This window comes from Antrostomus carolinensis, unplaced genomic scaffold (assembly GCF_000700745.2).
Source record: "Antrostomus carolinensis isolate BGI_N321 unplaced genomic scaffold, ASM70074v2 scaffold24800, whole genome shotgun sequence".
NCBI classification, from domain to species: domain Eukaryota; kingdom Metazoa; phylum Chordata; class Aves; order Caprimulgiformes; family Caprimulgidae; genus Antrostomus; species Antrostomus carolinensis.
In genome coordinates, this window is record NW_010288066.1 from 7,514 (window position 1) to 30,777 (window position 23,264).

The window sequence follows — 23,264 nt, forward strand, 5'->3', positions numbered from 1 at the left end:
CATTTTAATCTGATGGCTGTTTGCTGACCTATGTGAAATGAACTGGTTGTGTCAGTCCACTTCCCAGCTGACAGCTCTCCCTGTCATCAAGGCCATTGCTACAAGTGGCAGTAATTGGTACTTTTTTGAGGCCAGCTCAGCTAAAAGCCTGAAGAATGGAAAAAGCAGTAGGGCTGAACCACCTCCTCCTCTTGTTCATCTGCTCCCTCCAGGTGAGTGCTGGGGGACACTGGGGGAAGCTGGCACTGCTGTTGCCTGCACCACATCTGCTCTTTGAATCAATAAAAGACTTCAGGGCAAAGGGGAGTCCTCTGAAGTGGTAAAGACCTCTTGTGAACATGGATTTCTTGGGGAGGATGTGGGGTAGTAAGGCCCCAGGCCTGCAGTGCATCACAGGTGGATACCATTGTTTGTTGGTAGCCCCATGGGAGGGTGTTTGTGCAAGCATGGAACTCTGAAAGGACCCATCAGGCTACCGAGCCCAGTCTCCAAGGCCTGAGACTCTACATTGCAATACGACCTGCAAAACAGGAGCAAGGAGGCCTAAGTCCAACTTCCACTGATGTCAGTGGAAAGACATCTGGGCTCACTTACATGTGGGTCTGTCCAAAGGACTTTAATAATATTTTCAGAGAATTTAAATTTTTAATGAAATGAGCTCATGTGAGAGGGGACCTGACAAAGTGAGCTGAATCTAAGATGTTACAATAATAAAGGAAGAAATAAAAGATGAACTTCAAGAGGTTAATAAAAACTAGTGCCCTGGAGAGGGGAGTTTTAATAATGAATTTTATCAACATTTCTATGAGCAGCTGATACCTCCCCTATTGTGAGGAGATAATGTATTATGAAGAGGATATTATGAGGATGACTTTCGATTGCACTTTAAACCACAGCCACCTTGTCTCCCTCGGGGACCTCCTGGGAATTGTGATTTTGCCATGGGACATCAGAGATGCCAGGATGGTCTGGCTAACTGGGACATCAACAGGTGCTCCAAAGTCTGCCCAGATGGTGCTGGCCAGTGATGTTTTCTACAAGGTAAATCCATGTCTACCACTGCAGACAAGAGGGAAAGCGGTGAAGGGTGTCAGAACTGCTGGCAAAGCTGTGAAATGAAACCTCGCAAAGTGGGAAATCTGCCTTGTGAGTATCTGTTTCCCCTTTCAGAGATACACACAGAAGTGCAAGAGGGTGAGGTCCCATCAGGCACTCTCCAGTTGGAAGGACCATGCTACAAGTGGATTTCCTGACATCTGAATGACCTGCTCCCAACACTGCACTTTACGAACAGATTGTGTGATATTACAGCTATGAGACATAGGTGCATGGGATAGGGACAAGGAAGAAAAAAAGCCTGAAAAGATTAGGAGGAACCTGAGTTTTGCAAGTCATGCTTTGTGAAACTAAGTCTGCTGTACATGCCTCTCTTTCACATATATACAAATGTCCTTTTCAGCACCCACATCAAGCATCACTGTTACCTGTCAGACTGGGTGCCAGGGAAAGCAACACCTCGATTCTCAAAAGTAGAGGCAAGAAAAAGACATGATGCTCTCTTATGTGGTGACTTTCTGAGTTACCACCATTCCCTTTCCATTGTCAGATAGACCATGTCTAGAGGCAACCTGTGTGGAAGACTGGCAGTGGTCCTCATCAGCGCATGTACCCTCTACTCCATTTCTCTAGAGCTGGAGAGAAATAAGTGATGTGTCTGCATGGAAGAAATTCATTTTCAGTTTTCATAGGTTATCCCCCATATTACTGTCAAGAAAAGAAAGTACCTGAAAACTTTTAGCAACTTCAGTCTGGACACTGATGAACATTGACCACTAGGGAAGATGTCTGACCACACTGAATTCCCCGGTAGCTCAGAGTCTGAAGACTGGGAGTACTCAGGGTATCTCCAAAATCTAAAAGAAAGTTGTTGTCTTCCTCGTAGCTGAAATGATTTGGAACACCATAGGAAGAGGTAATGATCTAACAGGCACTGATCCCACCTCAGCCTGACTCAGTCCTGAGGCAGGAAGATGAAGAGCAAGCACTTAGAGGACTGCAAGTGAGAGATGTGTGTTATGACAACTGAGCTAGCTGGGCTTTGGCTGGAGTCTCATACTCCCTAGGAACCTTTCTCTGTTTAATCCAAGTTAAACTCACTTTGCTCAGAAGTTTGCCAGTAGGGTAGGTGCAAGGTGAATTTTGCTGCCATATAAAGAGCCGGGTTGAATGTCCTGACATGGGCAAGGAAGAGAAAAGGCAGAGCTGGGATGGAGAGTTTGCGGAATGAGCCCATCTCCACAGAGTGCTGTGGGATATAAGATTTGTGATTCACAGAAGGGTGAGGAATTATATGAAGAGGAATGTCATTCATATAGCATCAACTGGTAAACTAAAATGTACATGTATGTTATATGATAGTCCTCATCTCAGAATACAAACCAGAACAAAATATTCAGGGGTAGGTAGAAACATCATCCAGAGGTGAATTGTACCTGTGATGTCTCTGAATAATTTGGTCTTTTCAGAGATTTGATTAGTACTGGAATAAATGGGCTGCAAATTGAAGAACACGATTTCAGTTGGAAACAGAGAAATTTCCACAGTGGCTCAGAACTCTGATCCATTTAATTCAGCACCCCAGTGCAGCCACCAGCTTGTTCAGAAGCTGCTATGTCCCTGTAAAAGACAGTTCCGTGAGGGTATACCTGTTTTGATCTGTTTCTGTCTAAATACTCCAATATTGTCACCTCCTCAGAATTTGGGTGCGCCTCAGTGAATATTCATAACTGGTAAGCTATGGCATTTAGGGGATTGGAGTTTTGCAGTAATTGGGAATTACACGAGACCACCTAGTTCATTAAAACAAAATGAAAGACAGAGTCAAAGCCAGGCTTGCAAAGGTAAACAGTGCATGAATTCACTGCCTCCATATCTAAAACCTTCAAAGCCTTTCAGTTAAAATCCTTTTCCGCTCTGGATCTCAGCATGAGTCTGGCTGCAGGGAGGTTTTGTGTGGTGGCCTGTCAGCTTCCATCTCCAACACACTGAAATTCAACTAATTGTAAGTGCACATTGCTCCAGGCGTACACTGCACACTGCCACTTGGGCCATGCACACGCGCCGTGACCCCATCCACTTACTGTAAAACTTGGAATTCTCTCCCCACACACACATTTTTATTTTTTAATACTTGCAATCACCTAAAAGGTGACAGGCCAGAACAAGGAGCAGAGATCCCCGTTGTGTTTCTGCAAAAAACGGTGTGGAGGGGTTTAGTCCCACGACTGCGTGCGTGCCAGGACTTGCAGCAATCATTGGACTGTGCCTCCATTAATGAAAAAGAGTTGGCCAGAAAGCACAGTGTGGGGCTGCGTCTGCCTTCGGACTTTGATCTTACCTGCTGAAGCTGACCTCACTGCCATGTCAAGCTCTCTGCATTGCAGCAGAGGATCAGAAAGCATCAAGAGCAAAAGAGGAATAGAAAAATGGGAAATACCTCACAGCTGAAGACCCTCCATGACCCAAAATAGCCTCTGTTAGGGCTAATCCTCAGTTGCTTGAGAGGTTCTACGATGTCAGGCCTAATTTGCTCCTTATGGAAAACTGTTCCATTCCTGAGCAATTGAATGAATGGCAATAGTATAGTCACAGATTACTGGCAAACTGCCCCCAGCAGGCTTTTTTTCAGCACATTCTCATTCTTCAGAATTTGCTGTCTGAACTTCACAGAAGTCATCTGAGTTTGTTTCTGTTTCTGGTTTGGATAAGCCAGGCTTTATTTCTGTCAAAGTGGGGTTTGTTTACTCATTCCTTAAACTAGAATATTTTTCAAGTTAATTCTGGCTATCAGCTTGACCGTAACATATTACGAGTGATGTACTGCTTGCGTTAATGCCATCATCTTCAACAGGTCTCTCTTCTGGGGGGACAATGTAGGAATATGTTTACCTTCCCTCCCCAAAAATTTCCTAACTCCCCAGCTGAGAGGTTCATTTGGATCACTTTTGCTGCTACCAGCTGATCAGCAAGCTATTATGGCTGTAAAACATATGTTTCATCCTTCTACGTTTACTTTTTTTATCCGTCTTTGTGTGCTCAGTGAGGTAAGAAGCCACCTGCTCCACCACCTTTGCAAGGGTCTCAGTGCTCTTGGGATGCATTAAGTGTGATCCAGACACACAGAAAAATCAGCCCCATCAGGGCACTTGGGCAGAGTGTAGGTGTCTCCAAAGTTCAATGAGCTGGGTTAACAGTGGCAAGTGCCTGCCCCCAGGACTGTAAAGCTCCTGTGGCAAAAGGGAATTTCAGGGAACTTTGTGATCCCAAGCTCAGAAACTGAATGATGCTAAGTGCCTCCCCAGCAATGGAGAAATGGCTTTCTGAATTAATCTCTTTGTTCCTCAGTCTTCTTCAGCTCTTGTATGAGGTTCTGGGAGAGCTTGTTTCATACCACCCTATGCAAATAAGATTAATATTTAGTTAGTTGTTAGCCTACCTTTCAGGCTGGTCTTCATAAAGTTAAATTCAGTTCTGAGCAACCTTCCTGATGTAACTAGCTTAATTTTCATTTCTCTACTGCAGAAGTGTTTCTTGTCTTTCAGATCACCTGCTAACTCTGCTCTCATGTTGAGTTGCCCTGTGACGCTCTATCATTCAGTGCTGCTTCACTGACAATAACATTGCAATTCAACCACATAAGATCAACAGTCTAAATAAATAGTTCTGACTGCTCTCAAAGAACTCATAATCCAAAAGGCTTTCACTGCCACTCACCGCTGAACCTCACCACTTATGCTCACCTAATTATGCAACACTTTTCTTCCCAAGCCATTGCACCTGAAGTGCTGATTATACTGTACTTGGAGTGCTGTGTGCTCTCTGAAGGGCTATTTGCAGTTTCTGTGAGGTTGCCACTTGGTTCCTGATAGAAGTGATCCCATTGCTTTTTCTACTTTGTTTTGGAGGCAATAACTGAAGTCCTAGTCCTCAGGGATGCATCCACAACATTGCAAGAAGTACAATGATTCCCTTTTTGGATTTGGGGATGTTGGAGCAAAGCAGTTTAGCCTAAAATCTTGTCCTCGTTTCTGAGTAGTGTGAGGACTATGATCCAGGAGTGCCAGACCCCTCTCCTAACTGTGAGACCACCCTTCTCCAAAAATAAACGCTAGGCAAGGAAGCCCTGAGGAAGATACTAGCTGCCACTAGCTGCCTCAGAAATTAATTTGTTAGAGATAAGACAGTTTAAAAAAACATTTGAAGGCACAATTCAGTTTCATTAAATAAAAAAAAAATCTTAAAGGAGTTAATAGAAAGAAACAGAATATGGTGATGTGTGGGGTGTATATGTGCATGTCTGGAGATAGAGATAGATATGGATATAGATACAGACGTAGATGTAGATAAATAGAGAGAGAGAGTCTCTGCCTAACTGAAGTAGTCTCATCATTTTTTTGCTTCATTTCTTTAGTTCTAGATGTTTTAATCAAAAAAAAAAAAAAAAAAAAACCCCACAAAACTGAAAACCAAAAGAAATCATTCCAAATACTAGAGTTGAGGGGGACTTTTCCTTGGACCTTTTGTTGTTGATTCAGAATGCACTGGGTTTTTCTCATAGAGCAAAGACAGCCTCTGCACATACAGCCAGAAGAAACCATAGAATCATAGAATGGTTTGGGTTGGAAAGGACCTTAAAGATCACCTAGTTCCAACCCCCCTGCCATGAGCAGGGACACCCCTCACTAGATGTGTGCCAGTGAAGTCTTCTTTTGAGGACTTAAATGCTAAGGACCTATGGTGTTTTACTAATCTTCTGCAAGACATGAATTTCATCCACAAGTCTTCATCAGGTAAAAAGTGGTGCCATAGCAAACTGGAGGCACAAGTATACCTCTCCTCACTTGGCCTTAAATGTCTTACCCATCTGAACTCACGTTTCCGAGAAGAGATTGCAGTTACGAAGAAGCAGTTTAGATAGAATTGAGTGGCTCATCTGATCCTGACATGTATTCTGATAGGTTTTGTGTTTCTGGAAGTAGCTATTCAAGAGAATTAGGGCTCCTTCCTTTAACGGAGGCTCTAGGTCTGTAGTATCAGATGGGTTGTCTCAGAGCCCCTCATCCACATTGTGGGCAAAGGGCCAACCTCTAACACCAAAGTGCAGAGGGAAACGTAGGAGGCACAGCCCAAAAGAATGAAGAAAATAAGTAGCTCATTCTCACATTCTTAAGTAGGGAATCAAGAAGGGCCAGACCCACCATTCTCACTGATTTCTCAGAACCCCAGTTCCTGTGTTCTGCCTTCACACTGATTTCTGCAAAAGGGTATTAAATTTTAGCAGCTAAGAAACTCCCAGAGGATGACTTCTTCTGCCAGCTGAGCCAGTGCTGGGAAGCAAATGCCTTCCCACACTTTGAATTCACAGATCACCTGCCTATGGTCAAGTCGGTATTTTTCCTTGAGCATTCTGGATATGAAGGCAAAGCATTTTCCCCCAACAGGGCAAATTCGCTTGCCTGTTCTCCCCTGCAGTTGCCCTGTGGTTTATCTGAGAAGTCAGAAATGCCTAGAGCGATTGCTAGTATGGTTGATTTTTGCCATGTTGACAGTAAATATTAGTCATTAATAAGCAAATACTGAATTACCCATATTGCATTTTACTCTTGCAGCTTAGACATTATTCATCGTTCTACTTTCTTTCCTCCCATGCCTCTTCTAAGATAACTATATGATACAAAACTCACAATTATTGTACTGCTCTTCTATTCCTAATCTTAATAAGCAGTAATGGCTGAGGTGCAGGGATTATTTTTGAAGACTTACTGACAAGCAAGGAGGAGCTGTTGCTTTGAGGTGCAGCAAAAAATCGTTAAACTTCAGCTAGTCATTAATTCCCAGGAAACGTCCACCCTGCAGTCATTACTGCTTTTAGGATGGAAAGTGTTATATAAGAGCAGAGTAGTGTTATGAGATGAGAAGAGGGGGGAAAAAGATGTTTTTCTGAGAGTAAGTGCCCTCCAAATTCTATTTGGTTTTGATTTCCTTTTCCTAACAATATTGAACTTCAGCAGAATGAGTGCTGGGTTGCTTTAAGCCACTGCTTCCCTCACATGTAACTCAGTTTGTACAGGCATGTATTTTTTCTTCTTTTTTTTTTTTTTTTTGGTTTCTCTGAATACTGTTTATTTAAGTAATTGTTGGCTCTTTTCCTGTCCTTTGTTGACCCCAGGAAACAACTTTTTTTATGTGTTTCCATTCTGGGATTTCTATTATCTACTGACTTGAGCTGGGTGTACTTCCGTGAAAAGGCCCAAAAGAGAAGGAGAGAGTTGAAGTTACTCTTGAACTGAAGTCAACTTGTCTTCCAGTCTGAGGCCCAAGAAAACCATCACTTGAAGCAAAGCACTTAGAAGGTAGTTTGCAAGTCTACTTCCAAAGAACAAACTTGGATGCAGTGTTATCATCTTCATGAAGTTAAAGGAGATGGTTTTACAATTTAGTTGAAAGAAGTCATGCTGTTAACTAGTCACATTTATTTGACAAAAAAAAAAGTCAGGGAGGGTGAAAAGGGGAAAGGAAGTTGGGAAAGCAAAACAGAACAGAAGGGAAAAAATCTTTATGATGAGGTGCTCGGCAGGATGAAGGAACAAAAGGAAGGCTTTCTGCCTGTCTCCTGATATTTTCCAACTCAGCAAAAAAATCCATTGTGTAGCTTAAGAGGAAAAAAAAAGTTAAAGTTGAAAGCTTAGTGTGTGAAAGCAACTGCTCAACCATTGTGTAATATGGACTAATGTAATGTCACTGTTTCCCCATGATGTAAGTTGCAATTTTTGTTCCAGTTGCTGTGGTCAATGTTATAGCTTTCACTTTTCAAAAGGGGGCAAAGGGATGCATGGAGATGGTATTTCTCTTTAGCCCCACCGCCCCTACCCCACCCCGAAACAAATACTTCTGTTAGAAAATATCAGTGCTGACCAGATGTCACTGACTTTTTTTTTTTTTTTTTGCATGTGTCCCTTAACAGCTGGCAAGAATAACAGCTCAAATTATTCACCCAAAAACTCTTTCTGTTTGTCTCCAGATAAAGGGATTTGAAATCCTGGTTGTCAGAGAGGGATGCTGAAAACTGTGGAATGGATTTCTTTGGGCAGAAGGAATACTTCTTAAAGATCTTTAAACCAGTCAGCAATGGTCATGACTAACACACAAAACCAAACAGATTCATTAGGGTTAGCATTTCATGTTCTCAGAAACTGTTTTAGGCTAGAATGTTTTCTTGGAACAACTGTGAAGTAGCCCATTCATAGCAATCAGCAAATCTTAGTGTAGAGACACTTTTTGTTTCAGTCATGTCAGCCAAAAAATGAAAATCTTAGGTGTGGTTACAGATAAGAAATGTAGAGACTGCTGTGCATGGATACTCTATAGTTGCTTGGGACCATAACCATGTGTCTGTGCTACCTTGAACTACAATCTCTACATCTTGCACATGAGCTGAGGGCACACGACAGCACTAGGTTTGCAGCAGAACGGTTCCACACACAGCCCTGGGGTCACAGGGCTCAGGAGGTGGCCGTGGTGATGCAGCGAGTGGCGTTGCTCCACCTGGAACCACACTTGCTGGGTACCTCTCTGCACAGCACACAGCAGGGGCTGATTTATCCTCATAGATCATTGGCTAATGGCCCTTTTCACCCATGTCAAGTGAGGACCATTACCTTCTGCCTAACCATAACCTTCTCCGCTTCCCCTCCTATTTACAGTTATATCTGATTTTCCCTTCAAAACTGTCATAGGTAACTGGTGTTATACAAAATAGTGCTGTGTTTTTCCCCAGTTATGTCTCCGTTGCAAAATAAGTGTGTTTTCCTTATATGAGCAAAGACAATTAAGGAGTTCAGTACAAGGAAGTCATAGCATGATAGCATTATTTTTAACATTATCTTCAGATTAATAAAAACCAAGATCAGATGAGGATAACTCAGAGTTTCTGAAAACTCTCAGACAGCAGGGAAGCAAATCTCAACTCTTCACTTCAACTCTGTCTCTAAACCAGAACGAATCACTGTGTTTATTTCATGCTGCATCTTGGTTTTGGTGATGGTTTTAAATAGTCACTTTAAAAGAAAGAAGGTTTTTAATGAACAGTAACAACAGCAACTAACCTTGGAATAGTATGTAACACATGACATGTCCCAAGTATGGTAAAGTTTTACTTCAGCATATTAAGGCTTATGTTCTTTTACTTATCATCTCTAATGTAGCTGTAGAGATCCTCACTATTGATATGAACAACAGTGCTTTCCTAAAGCATGCTAAGCTCTTGGAAAGACATCGAAGTTCTTCCTAGGCACTAAATTCTACTGGTGAATTACACGTTGTAGTTTCAAGTCCTCTTATTTTGGCCTTTTCCAGCAAGCAAGTAGAAGTCAATTCCCTGTTCCAGGTATTGTCATGTTCCATCATTACCTACCCTTTAGTAAAGAAATCCTGGCATTTTATCATGACAGGGAAGCCCTTCCATATGCCTCACCTCCACTGTCAGTCTCTGCAATTCTTTCAGTTTTGAGCCTACCTGTTTTCAAATGCAGAGATAGGAACTGACTGTGGCTTTCTGTCCGCTGTAGGATGCAGGGATATGGGGATCTAGACTACTGAAAAGGCAGTCTTGGGTGACCTAGATTTCTGTAAGAAATCCTAGTTCTGAGTCAATACCAGCATTGCCCTTGACTGCAAAGGGGCCAGGATAGCAGCCCCTGTGCCTTCATTTTTATGCTGAAAAATGGGATATTATGGTACTTGCCATTGCTTCTGGAGTGGTTTTAGATGCATATAAAATTAAATTATTAAATAAAAATTAATTATTACTGTATTTTTCATATTGTTCCATCACACAATTTTGTTTGCTTCTCTGGTGGCCCCAAGGCACAGAGCAGATGTTTTCACTGACTTTTAAATTGCTTCATCATTGAAAAATGGCAACAGTGCCAGTCTTTCTTGTGACATTCAATCTCATCATCCCTCTTATGCTTATAAAAAGACAACTTCAGGGCCAAATATACATAGCATTGGAACCTTCATCTCCAGATACCTCAGGTAAACAGCAAGAGGGAAATGGAGGGGTAAAGAGAGGAAAAAAAAAAAAAGAGTGAGAGAACACAAGATGGAAATGGGCAGAAAGAAAGAAAGGAAAGGAAGGAATTTGTGCAACTGAGAAGCATTATAGTTTGGATTTCCCTCAACTATTGATGGCCTGAAACCCAAATATTAATTTTGCTTGATTCTTGAATCTGTTTTGCCTTAGAAATAATGGAGGAGCATTTTATTAGAAAAAGGAAAAAAACATTCCTCGAATGTCTGACAATGGAGCGTTACTGAAAACTTCTGATTCCCTCAACAGAAAACCTATTTTAAAAAAGACAAGTCATTAATCAGTAACAGCTGCTCCCAGCACCTGTTATTTATTCCTGTCATTAACACTTCCTTTAGCATTTCTGACAGAAATGGGTATCTTTTCTATGTGATAGAAAAGTGTTCTTTGGAACATCCCCAGAACTTGGTGGCTACGTTTGATCTACAATGTGTGTTTACAGCTTACCCCAGCATGGTATCACAGCTTTTCTTTTTCACTTGAGGGTTCTTTCTTTATTTTAAATGTAGGTTTACAAAGCTCTGAACATCCCATATCTTTTGCTGAATATTTGTGCAGCCTCTAATCTTTGGTATGCCCTGGTTAATTGGTCACAGGGGCAGGGGCACACAGTGACTGTGGGGTTTGTACAAGTGCCAGAGGATTCCTAACCACCATGGCCCCCCTGTGCATTGAAAACCTTATGGCAAACACTAATATATAATATAAAATAATATATAATATAAAAGATACATAGATGTGGCACTTAGTGATATGGTTTAGTGGTGGACTTGGCAGTGTTAGGTTGACCTTAAAAGTCTTTTCCAACCTAAATGATTCTATGATTCTGTATGTCTGCACGTAGTTAAACACACCAGCAGCAGTGAAGAAACGCAAGCATACCTGTAATATTGCTCCTCTTTGTTTCCTTTTTCTTTTTCCAGCTCTCTTTTTGTTTAATAAATATCTGTCAAATCTGTTTCATGCTTATTCACAGCCTAAACACTGAGATTTGTAGTGGTTTCCAACCACCATTAGATAATGTTTTTCATCTGAAAGCCACTGTTTTCATTTAGAACTGTTGAAGTTGTGGCAACATTTCTGTTAGTCTTGGGGTTTATAACGTTGTTTTAGTAAAAAGCATGCATGGGGTTGGATTTACGAGAACATTGTTTCTTTAATACAGATAGATAAAGAAAGCAGTGTATTGTATTTATCAAAAGGAAATGTCAGCAGAACTTTATAGTCTGGTAATTAGATAACGGAGATAAGTCTGCTGAGTTTGTGTGCTCACAAACTGCCATTCCAGATAACACTTCCTGAAGTCAATTAAAAGAACTCACACAACTTCATACATTTTTCATGGTTCCTTTCTTTAAACTGATACAGAAAGAAAGAAAGAAAATCAAGATACAGGCTCCAGCAAGCACAATATGTAGTCATTCCATGTTAGTTTTTGCTCTGAACAATTCCGCTCGCTTTGAGCAGCTTTTCCAGAGACACCCGCAATCACAGCAGCAGCAGCAGCAGCTGTGCCAAACCATCACCACTGCGGGGCAACGGAGAATTCCACTGGCCCTTTGATTCAAACCAAGGTACAACCCAACTGAAGCAAGGGGCTTACATTTTTCAGACAGGTGGCCTTTGTAAACACCCACGTTTGCATATATGGAAAACCTCGTAAAGGAAAATCTCTTAGTGCCTTGAAAGGGAAAGCACACCAGTAACAGCCAAATTATCTTGGAACTGGAATAGGATCCGAGTCTTTGAGGCCTGAATCTCCTCCATACAATTTTGACTTTAAATGTAGATTAGGTATTTTGAGTGTTGAAAACATTCTGAAGAGGTTTAATTTATTTATATTAATGGTAAAGTATTAGCCTTTTAAACTAGCAGTTCATAACTTGTAATGCTTTGTACTTCATGTAATTGGTTGTTCTTGAGGATACCAGTTTTTCCTTGTGCAGGTTACCATTAAAAGTATTTTCTGAGATATGGCCAAATCCCACAGTTTGCATGTATTAAATATAACCTTCCTCAGGCCCCTAAAGTGCTACCGAGGGCCACAAAATGGGATGAGAGAGAGAAATTATCTTTAAAGATGTTCACATACTAAAGAAAAAACAAAAGTAAAATAGACAGCTTTTTGATGAGATAAAATTCACAGATCAGATCTATTTGGGGGAGGAAAAGAAAAAAAGTTTTCAGCTAATTTGCTGTCTGCTGGGAAGCGCTTACTTGTCATTTTGCTATCTTGCTTCAAGAAGAAAGTGAAACTCGTAAGAACTTTTCAAGAGGGTATTTCAGTTTACCGTAGCTGAAAAACAGTTTCCCCACTGAAAAATCTCCTTCATAAAAATATTGACTTTGAAGTGCTGTGGAAAAGCATAACTTTTTGCCAGGTAAAAATTCTGATTAGAAATTATCACCAACTGCCTCTAGCATGGACACTGCAGTGGTGGGAGCTTGGTGCAGAAAAGGCTTTGCAGCACGTGCCCTCCCGCACTAAGGTCTGGTCAGGGTTGTCTGTTTTCTCTGTCCTTTCCCACCAAAAGTGCTGTCCTCATAGACTTCCAGTTTCATATTATGAAAGAGAACACAGGACACCCTCGTCCTGATCCCTTCTCCTGCTCAACCTTCAGCACCCTGGGAAATGACCTGGTGGAGATACACATGCTAACTAGCAGTCCTGAGCCTGCGCAGCTGTAAGCGCCTAAGCCTTGTCCCAAGAGCCATGAATTTTCTGAATTATACCTGCATTTGTAGGGCTGCACAGACATCCTCTGGAGAATACAGTGATATAAAGTTGTTTTTACTAGCACAGTTTAGATAAATTAGCAAGGGATGAAGGGAAAGTATCTGCACTGATGTACGTGACCTTTCAATGTGGCTGCATCCACACTGGCCATTCAGCTGGTACAGTTTTATACCATTAAAAAAATCACCCTGATCATATGTAAGCCATGCATAGAGCAGGCTTTAAAGTAAGCAATGACAGTTTATATAGTTGCCCCCAGCAGGTGACATGAGTCTTCACTGACCCTCACAGTTATCTCTGCAACTGACACACAGCATTCCTCGTCTATAGCAAGGAGTAAGGCACTCCTGAACAGGGCACTAACTAAGATGCTCTAGATACACTTGTGCTGGGAAATTAAGCAACTCCTGGTCTCTGGACCACAACTGCCTGTATCATTGCATTGCTACAGTGGTCCTTGACACGCTTTTGCCCCTGCAGTTAGCAGTGTCCCAAGCTGTTCCTAGGCACAAAGCAGAAGCCGTGCCCCACAGATGGGGTGGGTGTAAGCAGTTGGTTTGGGAGATTAAGGCAGTTTAACAGTATGGATGCAGACCAATCCATATGGCCGGCTGTGAGGCCAGGGAACAGCCCCTGCACAGCAGTGGGTCTGTTATCCACCTCTGCCTCACTGCGAGCAGCAGGGTCTTTTCCAGCCAGGCTCTTAATTTCTCTAACTTGTATAGTAGGTAGCAGAGACACAGGCAGAAAGCCAGGCAGGTGAAAAAAGCGACTCCTAGGGAGGGGAGGGAACAGAGAGGCTCCTCATCCATCTGACACAAGTAGATACCAGGCATCATGAGAGTTTGCTACTCAGTTTGGGATTTGGCCTAGAAGTAGTCCTCAGGTCATTTTCTTTGAAATATATGACTTTGGATATTAGGCCATAACAATAGGGAGGTTTTTCATGGTCTGTCATTGGAGAACCGGAACAGGCTGCCCAGGGAAGTGGTTGAGTCACCGTCTCTGGAGGCATTTAAAAGACAAGTAGATGTGGCACTTAGGGACGTGGTTTAGTGGTGGTCTCTGCAGTGTTAGGTTTACAGTTGGATTTGATGACATTTAAGGCTTTTTCCAACCAAAATTATTCTATGAATTCCCACCTGTATCATTTCTGCAGCTTTCCTCCTTGTCCCTCATACTCCCAAGTGGAACTTAATCTGTATCTCCACCTGCAAATTGGTTTTGCTGGAAGAGAGCTGGCTACAGCAGAGAGCCAGCTATGGACCTTGATTGCAGGTGCTGACCTGTGAGAGGGGGCTGATGGCACTGTGGCCCCCCACATTAACACTGCCATGTGTGGCATCCTTTCTGGGCACTGGGCATACAGCTGCATCACATCATCCCTGCACACACTACACACACACTCACACCAGTGCAGCTGCCTCCCTCCCACCCCGCCAGTTTGTCTCCTTGCTGCCAACACAGGGTTTGCATATCCTTTCTGAGATGATGGATGGTTCAGTTGTGATAGGGGTCTTTATTCCATGCAAGCATCTGAAAGCACTTTGCAAAAATAGCTCTCCACCTTGCAGACAAGCAATGTGACATGCAGAGATAGGAAATAGCCTTACTCGCCTTGGAGGGTATTTTAACTGTCCCCACCACCGCGGTATTCTCTCACAAACACAAATGACCTTCCCCCTATTAGCTCAACCAGGAGGCCCCCATTTTCCTAAGGTCCTGGAAAGATTAAGTGACACAGGTCCAAGGTTGCACAGGAAGTCTGGAGGGAGCACTGGAAATAGAAGGGGGCCCTCCCGAGTCTCTCCGCAGCGCCTTGACCACAGGACCATCCTTCCTCTCCCAAGGTTATAGAGCAGGTCTGTGGTGGAGCCAGGAATAGTACCCAAGTTTCCTGGAGCCCAAAGCAGTCCTCCCGTACTATGTACAAAGTAAGCACAAATATCAATTTAAAGCAATTTATAAACTTATGTGTTGCCACTAAACCTAAGACATGCAGTCTGAACCCAAAGCTTCCTATGTTTCAAAAGCTGTGACACACCTGTCCTGGTTTTTAGCTGGGACATAGCCAGGTTTCTTTTTCAGTAGCTAGAATAGTGCTGCGTTTTGCTTTCAGCCTGGGATTTGTTATGAGAGAAACACTGATAACAGAACGTACCAGTGTGTTCATTTTTGTCGCTGGAAGTGAAGGACTTTGTGTTCTGTTAGTCTACAAGCATAAGATCTAAGGGGTTGAGGAATATTTAAATTAATAAGCTAAACTGGTGTTTGGATATGCCAGTGGGATATTCCATATCATAGCACGTCATGTCCAGTATATTAGTGAGGGTCTCTTCCTCTTTCAGCTCTCTCTGGCTTTCGCTGGGGCTCTCGCTCTTCCAGGATTGCGGTTTCAGTTCGGGATTGTCGCTCCTCTGGGATCATTATCTGGGAACGGGCCGGGCTTGGTCGGCGGGTGGTGAGCAGTTGCACTGGGTATCACTCGTTTTCATATTTTGTTGTCATTATCACTAGTATTTTAATATTACTATTATCTTAAGTTTTCTTTTATTTCTATTATTAAACTGTTCTTATCTCAACCTAGGAGTCTACTTATCCTTGCCCCTCAGTCCTCTTCCCTATCCCCTGGGTGTGAGGGTGAAGTGAGTGAACGGCTGTGTTGGCTGCTAGCCAAGGGCTGGCCCAGTGAAACTATCACAACACCTCACTTTAAAAGTCCTCTTTCACAAACAGGGCAACTAATACCTCCCTCACTTTAAAAGTCCCCTTTCACAAACAGGGCAACTAATACCTCCCTGCAGCTAACCTCTCCTACTGTTTCCATGCCTCCTAGTTCCTGACATGTCCTACCAAGCCAACTCTCCAAAATACTTTGTCACCTGCCACTAAGAAACAGGTTTGCAGGCAGAGGCATGGGCTGAGGGGTGCCCTCCCCAGCCACCCTGTTGAGACCTGGCACCAAACGAGGCCAAGCCCTCCTTGGCCACTGCAGGGAAGAAGGGAGGAGATGTTGCAGGTTGAGGTGGGGGCATGAAGGGACAGTGCCACAGCAGCAGCCTGAGGAGGGACCCCAGGCCCCCACGGTCCTGGCACAGCACATGGGCTGGCACTGGGAGGATGAGCCAGCTAGACTAGCCATGGGCTTTTATGTCCCCTCCTGTGGGGACACACTCTGCATCGGTACGTGCAGTTTCCTCGAGGAGAACCGGAGATGTGCTGTGTCAGGAGGGGCACGGTGCCACGTGTCCCTGCAGCTCGTTGGAACCTTTCCATTAATTTAACAGGCTTTGGATCAGGCCTTGAATTCTCAGCTGTCCCAGCTAAACGGCCTTCCCAGGCAGGCTCTCCTCTCTTTTTAGAACGAGGAGGCCTTTCAGAGACCCTGCTGACAGGGAGGTTCCTGCCACTTTTTGGCAGCAGAGCTCCCGTCCTAGAGGGGAGAGCTGCTCTGGCAGGGCTGAGGCAGGCAGGCACCTTCCCTACCCCTTGCCCGCAGCGTCCACCACCCGCACACACAGCTCAGTGCCTGCTCATGCCACCCTCTCTCTTAAGCAAACACAAGCACGACTTCCACCTCCTGCCCAGATCATCCATTTTTTTCCCCAGAAAGGCCCAGGTTCTAAAGATGAGGAGCATGGATCCAGTGCTCCACACTGCACACCTCAACCTGCTCTGGTCACGGAGAGCTCCTATATATGCACACACCCAGGTATGGGAGATTTAGTAATCCCGTACAAGAAATAAATCCTGCACATGGCAGTAGCCCCAACCCTGCACAAGACAGAAATGGAAGAAGTCACTGGGCTCATCTGTGTAGCCATCATTTCAGAAGATGCTTTAGAAGGACAAGACCACACCCTTCTCTTCACCACGGTATGTTTTACTTTTCTCAGTGAGCTCAGCACTACTGGTACGGACAAAATGAGCTTTCCAAAGCTGCTTTATTTTTAAGCGAAGTTAGGTAGGTGATGATGCTGTCCCTCTTTACAAGAGCAAGGAGTTGTGTGCTTCTCCAGGCCTTTACCTGACACCACATTAAAGTAGTACTTGCTGTAGCACTAAAGAGCTGACGTTATAGAGGCACTCAGCCATCAATGACCTTCCCTTTGTTACTGCTATTTCTACAGAGGCAGTATTAAGAGGGCCCAGCTGAAACCTTGGCACTGACTGCGCAAAGTGCAGTTCACCATGAGACAAGCCTGCTCCAAAAATCTTGGGAAGAAACAGAGAGAAATAAAGTGGTTTGCCTAAGGTTGAAGAGCAAATCAGCAAAAGAGATAGCAATAAAACCTACCAAGGCTCACTTGTTTGTCCAACTTGTGAGATTATGTTGCTCTGAACACCTTCTGCCATATGCATCGTCATGCCACATTTAATATATGATGCATTGACTGGTTATTGGCAGGTTGTTATGTTACTGCTCAGATTGAAAAAGGTATTCAGACCATTGCTAAGAGGTTGGTTTTTAACACCCCACATCACTCTGCTCACAAAAACTTTCCCTAAAAAGACACTTTGGGATGAATGAAGAGGATGACCCTGTTGGGTCAGTTCATGAGATGAGTCAGTAGATCTTGTCTAAGGTTTGACTTAGCAAGAAGGCCTTAGAGATGGACAAGCCTCTGCAGTCAGTAAGAGTTTTACAGGGACTTCACATCATAGTACAGTTCCAGTGGTTCATTTACTTATGTACACTAACACAAGGGGAGCACATATGTATTTTACAGTCATAATCCTATTGATTTATCTGCTATCTCACTCTTTGTGTTTAAGATAGCATCCCACTCCTCTGAAGTGAATGGGAACAGAGGATTTTCATCAGCTCCCCAGAGCTGCGGGATGTGGTCTACAATGATAGAGGCTCAAATTTAATGGAGCAAAAAGGAAATTATTTCCTAGATTTTCCTTTTTTTCCTGAAGTGGAAGAATACTTTGCCTGTTTCTGAAGTGCTACTGCTAATTAACATGCAGCACAACCTGAAGGAGGGCTAGTTAGGGCAAACCAAATTGGAGAAATTGCCTGAGCATTTGGGGCCAAGCTAGGGGATGGGATCACACCCTGCCCTAATATAAAGGCAGCAGGTTACAGGGGCAGAGTGGAAACCAAAGATGCAAGTCATACTTCAGACAGGTATCACAGCCAGGAGAGCGTGGCTGTCCACCAATTTGGTGTCACCCTTTCCTGGGGAGGGAAGTGCTACCTGCCATCAGGTGTAACGGGAGGAAGCTCACATCCCATGGGTGCACACTAAGGACCTGAGCCGGGGGACCCTTGCCAGCATGTCCTGTGTGTCCCAAACTCCCCTGGGCTCCAGGCAAGTGCTTGAGGTTGCAAGAAATTAAGAGCTGAGTCACAATAAGCCCCACGTCTGGATTGTGACAGAGTGCACTCACATTGCTCTTCCTCGGGAAGTGATGCTGAATATGTTTATAATATACACAGCTCAACGTGACTGAGCAAACATTACTCAAGGTTTTGACAGACATTTGCCTTTGGGGTAAGAGAGACCACAACCGTGGGGTCAACAGTTCAGAAGGTTAGGAGGGAAAAGAGCAAGGGTCTACACAGAACAAGTTGTTCCCCAGCCTTTGTGACAGGTCTCGCTCCTACTCCATCCACACATGAGTCCATAGAAGCCTGTCAGATGCCTGGCTGCAAGGTTCAGTCAGGTCATCATCAGTTATGGAATGAACATAGCACTCTGGTTATCATTAATAATATTTATTTTGGAAAAATATTTTAAAAATGAATTTCTTCATTAACAAAATGGTAAAAAAAACTCAAATAACATTTGCACAATATTCCATAAATACATTTATATACAAAAAAATATAGTCACATAGACCCGAAGTGCCTTTGTACATATTTACCAAAAAATTTAAATTATAAAAAAATGAACATCACAAAATACTCAAACTTTACAATTATCATGAAAATATTTTTACAGATTCAAAAAAATAACACACTTTTCTCATCTAGTAAAAACACATTTTAGTATCAAAAAAGACAATAAAGGCAGTGTTTGTGTCTCTAATTCAAGAAAAGACTGGCTCATAAGAATCCAAAATATACACTTCAGGCAGTGCATGCTTCTTATGTAGTAATTAAGTCCATTCATTTAAATATATATAGAAAAGCAACTGACCATAGTGCAATGATAAAATTCATAAAAGGCAGTGCAACAGTAATCCTTGAACACAGACCCTTGCCTGGTGTCCATCTTGTTTCTTTATTTTGCAGTCACTTTGCTAACTTCAGTAGAGAACCAGCTCAAGCCTGAATTTAGTTTCTCAGCAGCAGTCAGTGAAGGAATCTATCTCCCATTCCTCTTTTCAGCAGCATTCATCGGGGCACGTCTCCTCTGAAATTGTTCTGAACAACCACTTTGCCATATCGCCTCTGGTTTACACCTGGTGAGAGAAAACACGAGCAGAGATCAGAAGAGGCTAATGGAAAGTAAGAAGAGGGCTGTAAGGCTGCAGAGGGTTGGGACTCTCTGTCTTTACGCCGGGCAAGAAGGGACTCGGCATGAAGCACACTAAGGGGCAGGTCAGCAAAACACAACCACACCGTTATTGTACCCTTGTCTGCAGAAGTCGTTGTACCATAACATCCACAGCAGCAAGTCACTTAGCTTGTCTTTACAACATACACAGCACGACAAACTTGAGCTAGCTAGATTTCAACACGTACAAATCGTTGTGGCCCCATGGAAAAGACGTTAGCTGCCCCGACACGTGTTAGATGAGGGTCGCACACCGAGACTACTCTGCTGTTCCAGCTGCCAGGCAGTATACTAACCTCAGTTGCTATGATGCACTCGTCTTTCTCTTCTGATATGACATACACCGACTGGTACTTTGTGTCCTTTGAAGTGGAATATACGGAATCTGGTCGTTTCCTTTCAGAAGTATCACTATTGAAGATAAAAAGAGACAACACAGGTCAGATGGCTGTTGCTCAACGCTACCTATGAGACACACACACCCCCTTCAGAGCCAAGCTGCCCCCCCCCCCCCTCAGATGTGAGAGATACCTCTTTAGTTGTACTGCACTTTTCTCCTCTGCCTCTGAATCATACGTTTCACACTTGGCTTCACATTTGCTGTGCTCCTCTTTAACAGAGTCCTCGTTCTTGAGTTCATGCACCAAATTGTAATCCACTGATGGGTATCTGACTTTGTAGCCATTTTTGTCAGAGTTATCGCTGTGAAAGTCTACTTTCTTATTTGTATTTTTAATCTGAGTGGCACCAATGACACTTATGGAAATGTCCTTCTCGCGCTGGCAGTTGGCCAGGTTGTTCATGGTCTCAGTCTCGCTCCTGCAAGCATCAGGCTGGTGGTGCCTCTTCTGCACTCTGAGCCTGACGCAGACAACCACAGCAGCGCACCCCAGCAGCAGCATGAGGACCAGAATAATCCCAGCACAGACGGCGATCCAGGGAAACTGGGCATTCTGGCCTTCCGTGTACTTCTCGGTGAAGTCGACAATGACCGGTCCCTGAGGTGGCTCGGGGAGCAAAAATTGGCAGTTGAGGCCACCGTAGCCCCGAGCGCACTCACAGACATAGCGGTTGTTTCTCTCGTGGCAGGTGGCCCCGTTGTGGCAGGGGCTGTGTTCGCATCTGCTCACTGGGGTGCTGCAGTTCTTCCCGTTGTAACCTGGGGGGCAGGTGCAGGAATAGTCATTGACTCCATCCTGGCAGGTCGCTCCGTTGACACAGGGAAAGGAGGCGCAGTCGTCCACGTTGTCATCACAGTGCCTCCCAGTGAAGCCAGCCTGGCACTGACATATGTAGGAGTTCCCCAGATCGACGCACTGGGCTCCTGCAAGACATCAAGGGGGACGAGCGCTGAGTGGTGGGCAGCCAGTCCCAAAAGCCTCCCACCTGCTGCTCTCAGGGTGACTGTCACAACCGGCAGCTGGGAAAAGCTTTCTTTTTGAGAGATTAGCTCAACCTTTGCCAAGTCTGATCCATCAAAAAAAGCAAGGGGTTTTTTTTAAGGAAGATATTTGTTAATCTGATCTATTTTTCATTCTCCATCATATTCCCTTCCTAACATTTCACTCAGCTTGGACAACAAAGACAATCCAGATCAGGTTAACACCACAATCTCATGTTACACAGTTTGAGTGGCAATGAATGAGGACTGCAGTAAAGAAAGTCTTCACTAGTTTAATCAAAACAGGAAGATTACTGTTACTAGATTACAAGTAATAATATTTAGCACTTGTATGGCATTTTGCATCCACAGACCTCAAAGAGCCTTTGCAAAACATTTGCAAGTACAACCCTCCACATTTTTATGCATGAAGCTTCAGGCCAAGGTACCTGGCCCAGTCACCCCTTCAGAAAATGCAACCTGCAGCAGTGGCCCAAACCACATCATTACTTTTTCAGTACAGTTACTCCATCACGTCAACTATTGATATGACATGGACCATGACTGATCAGTGGGCCTTGCTATGAACTCCAGACCAGAAGCCAAAGTAACTAGATGGTCTGCTTTTAGAAGCTCACAGTAGCATGTTTGGCCTTACCATTAGCACAAGGGCTGGAACTGCAGTAATCAATTTTCTTTTCACAGTTGAACCCAGAATAACCCAGTGGGCAGCGGCAGCTGTATCCCCCATTGGGGTTGTCGGTGCATCGCCCACCATTGAAGCATGGTCCATCAGCACAAGTCATTGCGCTCAGCTCACAGTTTTTACCATAGAAGCCCGGGGGGCAAGTACAGGAATAGCTGTTCTCAAGATCCTGGAGGGAAAAAAAATGAGAAATGGTCAAAATATTTACGGGAAGTCACTTTGAAATCAAAAAACAGATTTTGAAAATCAGTGAAACTCCTCCCTTGGAGTTTCAGATGACACAAGCAACTCAGACTTACAGTGCAGCTTCCACCATTCTTGCAAGGGTTGGCGTCACATTCATTGATTTCAATCTCACAGTTGGAGCCTGTGTACCCAGGTCGGCAAGAACAAGTGTAGCTCCCCTGACCAGTGTTGGTGCACGTGGCACCGTTCTTGCAGGGCTTGTGGTGGGTGCAGTAGTTCAGGTCTGTAAAAGATTTTTTTTTAAAAGAGGGCAGTCAAGATACTTGCCACTTTGCAAGGCGAGCACAGGGTGGGTGAGCTGGAAATGGCCATTGCTTTCTGTGTTTTAAAACAGATGCTCAGGCAAGGACTGAGAACTCACCCTGGTTACAGAAAAGGCCACCCCAGCCTTCCTGGCAGTTGCACTGCCACGGCTGCTGACAGGTACCATGAAGGCAGCCAGGGTATCGGATGCACTCATCACAATATCGCCCCTGCCAACCCACTCTGCATCTGGAAAAAAAACAAAACAAAACAAAACAAAAAAAACCAACAAAGTCTCGTCAGATTTAGACTTCTCACAGTTGGAAACTCTATCACAAACTCTGCAAACACACTGATGCCAGAGATCAAGTTTCCTAAAAGCCCTCAGTGATCCTTCATGTGAGAAAGTCACCGAGTCCAACTGCAGCATCAGCTTTCATCAGTCCCAGCTATTTCTTCCACTTCCTTAGACAGAGCCATGGTTCCAGGTAGTTAATGTGTTTACTCTAATAACAAACAGCTAAACCTTACACACAGCACTGTAAACTCATTAGGTTAATATTAATGGCACTGATGTTTGACTTGTAGATTAATACTTTGATCCGGCATCACCTGGATTTCTCAAATTACCATCTAATATGAAGAAAGGCATTTAAACGGACCCTTCAGATGAGCAATGCCTTACTTAACTCTAGAGCATCAACGTTAAAGACAAAGAAGGGAGCAGGAGGGGGGTGGAAAACTTACTTGCATTCCCCAGGTTTGTCGCAAAAGCCGTGTTGTTCATCGCATCCAGGCAAACAAATCGCTGTAAACAAACCAAGCAGGGAGAGACATGAGCACCGAGGCTGAACACCTCCCACCTTTCACAAGTCCGATCCTGAGAGCACCTTGCGGGTGGGGAGCAAACCCCTTTTACTAGGTCAGGGCAGTTAAGCGCAGCTGAGTTAATCTCTGGAGTCTGCAGGAGTATTGATCTCGCCCCGTAACTGGGAACTTTACTTATCGCCGGGGATGAGCATTCTTCTTAATACAGTTGCACACAGACAAAAGAGGGCTCACAATTGCTCCCTTCCCCACAGCCCCTCACCCCCCTTCCCTCCCCAGTGAGGGTCAGAAGTCCTTTTTTCCAATTCTATGCACACAGCTCCACCTCTTAATATCCCCCGAAAGTGTGTGTGCAGATAAGAGTGGACAGCTGGTGTGCAGGGTGCCAGTGCAAGACAGCTGCTCTATTGTCTATTCTCTCCCAGCAGCTGCCCCACTGCAACAATACCCCGGCCCCGGAGCCA

General features: G+C 44.0%; 1 protein-coding gene across 1 annotated transcript in view; it reads right to left on the bottom strand.

Annotated features, from left to right (window-relative positions):
* Positions 1-18,622: 18,622 nt before the first annotated feature.
* Positions 18,623-23,264, bottom strand: part of DLL1 (delta like canonical Notch ligand 1) — a gene marked incomplete at its 5' end in the record, with an annotated part of 7,197 nt that continues 2,555 nt past the window's right edge. Inside the window, 7 exons of the mRNA XM_029084358.1 lie at positions 18,623-19,301; positions 19,693-19,807; positions 19,877-20,720; positions 21,436-21,652; positions 21,783-21,952; positions 22,091-22,221; positions 22,720-22,780. Of these exons, the coding sequence (XP_028940191.1) occupies positions 19,296-19,301; positions 19,693-19,807; positions 19,877-20,720; positions 21,436-21,652; positions 21,783-21,952; positions 22,091-22,221; positions 22,720-22,780 (1,544 nt within the window). The remainder of the gene's footprint in view (positions 19,302-19,692; positions 19,808-19,876; positions 20,721-21,435; positions 21,653-21,782; positions 21,953-22,090; positions 22,222-22,719; positions 22,781-23,264) is intronic.